This window comes from Adiantum capillus-veneris, chromosome 29 (genome assembly GCF_014529385.1).
Source record: "Adiantum capillus-veneris isolate H3 chromosome 29, ASM1452938v2, whole genome shotgun sequence".
Taxonomy (NCBI): Eukaryota; Viridiplantae; Streptophyta; class Polypodiopsida; order Polypodiales; family Pteridaceae; genus Adiantum; species Adiantum capillus-veneris.
In genome coordinates, this window is record NC_140959.1 from 91,080,466 (window position 1) to 91,086,465 (window position 6,000).

General features: G+C 47.6%; 1 protein-coding gene across 1 annotated transcript in view; it reads right to left on the minus strand.

Moving 5' to 3' along the window:
• The window catches only part of CRK (ARP2/3 complex 16 kDa subunit (p16-Arc)), a 71,511-nt gene extending 65,511 nt beyond the window's left edge, over positions 1 to 6,000 (minus strand). Inside the window, exon 1 of the mRNA XM_086506112.1 lies at positions 5,827 to 6,000. Within this exon, the coding sequence (XP_086362238.1) occupies positions 5,827 to 5,972 (146 nt within the window). The 5' untranslated portion in view covers positions 5,973 to 6,000. The remainder of the gene's footprint in view (positions 1 to 5,826) is intronic.

The window sequence follows — 6,000 nt, forward strand, 5'->3', positions numbered from 1 at the left end:
TCCCAAATGGATGGGGGCCTTCACGTGACTGGAGGTCCTCATCGCAACTCGAGCTTGCTCAGAGACTGTATCCTCCATGTTCTTCGAGATTCAGGGCGAGAGTCAATTACACAGTCTCAGTAGAGGCTCCATAGGTTGCAGTGTTGTTTTCAGAGGATCCGCGTAGTGGGCATCTGCGGGAGGACTTGTGTCATCGATCCTGACCCAACAGCTCTTGAGTCGGGCCATTGGAGGAGGCTTTGGGCTTGGGAGAGCTGTCCACTAGCACGAGTGCAATGGGATCCTAGAGAGTGGTTTTGGAGGGACCCTTGCTCTTTAGCCGACCATCCAGGGGTCCCTTTCTTTCAGTACACTGTTCGATTGGGACGACACATATTGGCAGCACGGAGAGAGGCTTGTCTTGCTGCAGCGCCTCATTAGGAGGAGGGTCTCACAACAGAGTTCTTGTCAGCCTTTTGGGCGAGGTTGTGGGATGCTAGACAGTCGCGGCGAGTCACTTTGTTCCAGTGGCTAGTTGCACATAGAGCTACAACAGTGGGGAGATGGCTAGTACATAGTGGCCTTTCGACAGCATGCGCAGCTTGTGACCATCCTTTGGAGAGTCAGCGCCACTGTCTGTGGACTGCCCTATGGCACAACAGGTTTGGCTTCGGGTCCTTCGGCTGATGCCAACACTTACCACAGCACGACTGTACACTTGGGGGGTAGTTGCTTGGTCCACACTCATGGGCCCTGCACTATAGTTTGAGCTATCCTCCACTAGCAAGATGATAGTGATACAGGGGGGTCGACCTACACTCTAGTCGGCTATAGAGCTTACTCTAGTGGTGCAATGATAGAGAGGTGTGTTGAGAGCTCATCTGTGGCCTAACACTCTGGTTCATCTGGCGGGCTTGCTACTTCCAGATCTTCGAGGCTCGCCTTGTGCCACTAGCGGACTCTGTTCGAGGTTTTAGGCTGGAGTTGATCCATACTCTCGGGGGACAGTTTGAGAGACTTCAGGGCAGCTCCGACCGCATGCAGGAGCGCAAAGAGGCGTTCCTTCGACTCTGTTGCCCAAGGCCTTTCTTCACCATGGTCTAGAGTGAGCTCAGATGGCACTACCGTCCACCCCTATGGCTTTTCCCTCCTCCCAACTCCTTATTTAGCCCTCATTGTACATATATTGTTTTTCATTGGGAGAGTCTCCCCTTATGGTTGTTGTAGCCCTCTCTAGTAGAGGTGGTGGTAGCCCTATGGGCAGTTTTATTAACTAATAGAAGGATCTTTTTCTCGGGGGGAAAAAAAAAACTCTCCCACTCTCTCTATTGAGGGTGCCTCTCCAGTGGTTATTCGCTGTGAGCAGAGTATTCCTTGCCATTAATCTCTCTCTCATGTTTTGATAGGGGATAAAACACACAGTCCAACAGTATCTCTCAGTACACAGTCATATAGTTCAGAAAAGAATCAGTATTTGCATGAAAAGGAACCTCTCCGTGTCCTTCATTCTCTAAAGCCTGAAAAGCATTTTGTGTATGGTAGAGATTTCGTTGTCAGTATTGGTCATCAACCCGTCAATTGGCTCCAACCCACCATGCCTAGTGTATTTTGGAGTAACCGTCAAGCTAGATGGTTCCAGTCTTGTGAGCAATCTGGTGGTTTGATTGATTATGTTCCTAGTAAAGCTAACTAATTTCAGATACGTTTAGTCACGAAGAACAGATCTTGGCTTTTGAGTCGAGGTTAACAATACTCATTCGAAAAGTATCTTTTGTTTGCATGAATAGTTAGTATTATGCAGTTTTCAAATCTCTCATATTTTCGTAACCGTCTTTGTGTATTAACTTCTCATAAGAAAGCCATATTGCATGATGCACATGATTCACTCACGGAAGCATGAAGATCACTCTAGGAAAGATAGAAAGTTTGCATTCAAGGAATACACAATGTTTTATCATTGTAGGTCATGTCAGTATATTTGTTAAGGCAATGTGCCATACAAAATGACACTTTGATGCGGGGATACATGCCCTCCAAAATGGCGCCAGCTGCCCTGTTTGATGCCTCCCCATCCGTAACAAGCTGCAACACCACCTCTGGGCCAATGATCTTTACGGCGGACGCCCACTCTCATGCAAGCACGTAGGCAGATTTCTCTGTTTCTGTGGCATCATGTGAGTGGGCAAACTTCAAAGTACATCTCTCCCTTGCAATAAGCCACAAGCCCATGAATGGATCTCCTCCTTGTGTCGCTCCATCCATCTACAATGAGTCACTCCATACTTGGCCCATTGTCGCTTCATGTTTACGGCTTCCATCTCCACAACGGCCTTCTCTCTATCAAGAAGAGAAGTACGGAGGGCCTCTGAAGTGGGTGGCACGTACCATGGCCCGTATTCCCCAATCCTTGTGCACATGGCCTTGAAGTAGTCCGCCCGACCTATACATGTCACAAAGGTCAAGAGTCAAGACAATGTTGAATGGACAATGGGCATACTAGTTATGGACATAATATGTATGCGCATTGAGAACTTGGAACTTACCGAGCCTTTATGAAAGGGATATGGTCGTGAGAAAAAAAGTGGACAACGGAGGCATCCACATCCTCCTCCTTTTTTGGATCCCATGACGCACCTAGAGTTCGTTCACGATGGGTGGGAAGAGAGGGTGAAATCGTTTGAAATGATGTTTGAGCCGCCGCACTACTACCTCCAACGGAAGCTTGCGAATGAGTGGTAGAAGAAGGAAAAAACCAAGTGATTGGGGTCAATGGCTTGCCGCTTGGGTCAATCATTTGCTTTGGCTTAATGGCATCCTTGATCTCAAACTCCTTTTTCTCGGCCGTCACATTCTTGCAATGCCTCACTTGCTCCCCCATTATGTGAAGGAGGTGTGCTCGAACCTTGCTTGTCCCGTACTTGCGGTGGAATCCACATAGTTTGCACGTCCATGATCTTGCACCATTGTCTTTGCCAAGACTTCGGAATGCACATCATCCAACCATGAAGGCTCATCCTTCTTTCCCCTCTTAACAACCGAGGGACCTTCATGTGATGCAGAAGCTTGTGCCATACTTATTGATGGCGCTTGAGGCTTGAGCCTTGAGACTTGAAACTCGAGAGAGAGGGATGTCCGATGGAGGGATGGAGCTTGCGAGCTTGTGAGAGGGATGGAGCTTGAGAGCTTGCGAGAGGGATGGAGCTTGAGAGCTTGTGGCTTCAAGCTTGAGAGAGAGGGTGAGAGAGTAGCTTCAAGGCTCAAGCTTGAGAGTGAGGTATAGAAAGTGTGAGGGGTGAGGGTAAGCTTTAAAGAAAGAAGACACCCCCCCCCCCCCCCCCCCCCCCCGGTCTTGCAAGTTGATTCAAGTGTGAACTTCTCCCCAAACGGCTTGGCGAAACGGCTCCAAGCAGCCCGCCTATTTTTTTAAATTCAAAATTCAAAACTATCGCCCGTTCCCCTGGGTCGTTTTGCCCGTTCCGACCGTTCCCCTCTCACGTTCCGCATCCGAAACGTTCGGCCCTTCCCGTCCCCGTTTCGACAGCTCTCACCGGCTGGAAGCCGTTTCGGTCCGGCGTGGGGCCGTTTCACGTGTTCCCTATTAAGTGATGGCAGTACCAGTACTCAGTTAGCTGCCTCGGTACCCACGAGGTCCGACCATAGTTGTTATACATGTGACATGACGCTTTGTTTGGCTCGGGAGTTTGAAGCCAAGGCAAAAGCAGGAACTCACAAATAGACAAAGATAAAGGCAAGCTAGACAAAGATTACGGTAATAAAGATTTGATAGAGGAGATCGGCATGGCACACGAGGCAGCGGCCACAATGGCCTCCACGTCAGACTTCTAGTTAGATGGCAGTTTCCGCCACTAGAGAGGCTTGTGAATGGCAGAGAGGGGCCAACAGTGCTCCGTATAATTAATTTGGACCCTTGTGTTGGAGTTCAAGTTATTGGTGTTTGAACACGTAGGTCAGAGTTCAATGCTACTTGCATCTGGCAAGAAACCAATCAGACAACCTAAAACACTATGGATGAGTGCACCAATCCATTGTTGTTGGCCATATTATGGACAAGATGTGTTTCAAAGTTCATTATCTCGAAAGTATTTTCGGACATGATGTGTTCACAGTTCGCAAATGGGGATTCTTGGATGTAGTTTGGTCTACAGTTCACTTTTCTAAAACGAAACCGATGCTCAAGTTGGCATTCTTCTAAGGTGCAAAGCTAAGGGAAGTAAATCCAAGGTGTATCCAGTGGAGTATACAACTACTGGGGTGTCCATGGTAGCTTCTTCATCGAGTTGGTCTCACTATTTATGTCAACTATGAGTTGCTGAGAGGATGTTAAGAGTTTTGGCATCTCAAGTCAACTACCCAATGCGCTCCCATTATTTAGTTTGGCTTTAGGTATTTATTTTACTTATTGTCAAAAGTCTGGATAGGGCAATTTACTAAGGTTTCCATATAAGCAACCCTCAGTCCCCATTGTATATATAGATCAATTATTCATTGCCAAGGTTAGTTGGTTCAAAAGACACTCTCTCTCTCTCTCTCTCTCTCTCTCTCTCTCTCTCTCTCTCTCTCTCATGCTTTCTCCCCTTGGTCTCCACGCTTCCACATCATCAACTTTGACAATTTTCACGCCATCCTTTGGTCATTGGCAACCGACATATTAATTTTGAGCAGCTTGAAGGACACATTCAGGATGCCCCTTTACTTCTTCTCTCATTGTTGACTGGAAGGTTATCACCTCGCATATGCATTGGCATGGTTGCCAATACATTCTTGGCAATTCCCTTCAATTGGAGAGTTTGCATTGGAGAAAGGCTTTCTCCTCGACTTTGGGTCAGCGGTCTCCTCGACTTTGGCCTATTTTCTTTCACGAAAAGGAATATGCCAGGTGCATAAGGTGGTGGATGATACTTGACATGTTTTTCATTCCCTGATGCAACATCTCGTTTTCGCTTGGGGCACCATTACTCTTCTCTCTCGCGGGAGATTCAAAGGATGCTTGCTGATTTTTCTCATGTTCCTCCTTTGAATGTGGACTCGCGTTTTTCTGATGGAAGCTTACTGACTTGAGAATGGACTCCATTTCTGCTACCAATGTTTATGCTCTACTGCAATCTGATGTATGGATTGTGCGGCATGGTAATCAGATGTGATCCCTCTCCAAATCAGCCTTGTGGTGGAAGCGAATCTTGGCTAGTATCTGGCAGAATCATCTAACTTTGAAGGATGGCGCTGCTTGGTGGGAGTTTTACCTGTTGGCAGCTTGTTGCGTGCTCGGCATATTGCGCCCTCTTATTGTCTCTGATGTTATGATGCTGAGGAGACTGTGCCGCACTTACTGTGGGGTTGTCACTGCTCCCGGTCCTTCATGCGACAGGTGTTGGCTGCTCTTCGCTTGCAATTTCCTTCCGTACTTTTCACAGATGGTTTTGGCTTTTTGGGGAGCTTCAGTCTCTACAGTCTCAGTTTACAATCTTTTTTGGTTGGGTCAGATTTTGGGTTCTGTGGACTATTTGGCACCATCGCAACTCCTTAATGTTTCAAGGCATTACTGTTGCTACTTTAAATTTTCGTTGGGTCAGGCGTTGCATTTTGCCTATGATGCTGGGGATATCACTATAGGATTTACTTTGACTGTCTCTAGCCCTTGGAGCCCCATGTTGCTCCACTTTTTGTATCTTTTCTACTTGGTGGGTTTTCCTTGCTTTGAGGTTTCCCACTTGTAATTTACATCAACAACTTTACCGAAAAACGTGTGTGTGTGGAGAGAGAAATCAGATAGAGCATGAACACAGATCTACTGGCAACATTCTGCAAGGGGCAAGAAAGAGCACATACGATTTCAGTAGCCACTCGACCTGACGAGACTTGAGCTCAATGCGGTTAATGATGGTCTCCACGGGCTCGCTATCCTCCTCCGCATCGTCGTACTCCTCTCCGCCGCCACCACCTCCCGCTCCGCCCTCCTCCTCCTCCTCCGCCATTCATCAACTGTGTGTGTGTGTGTGTGTG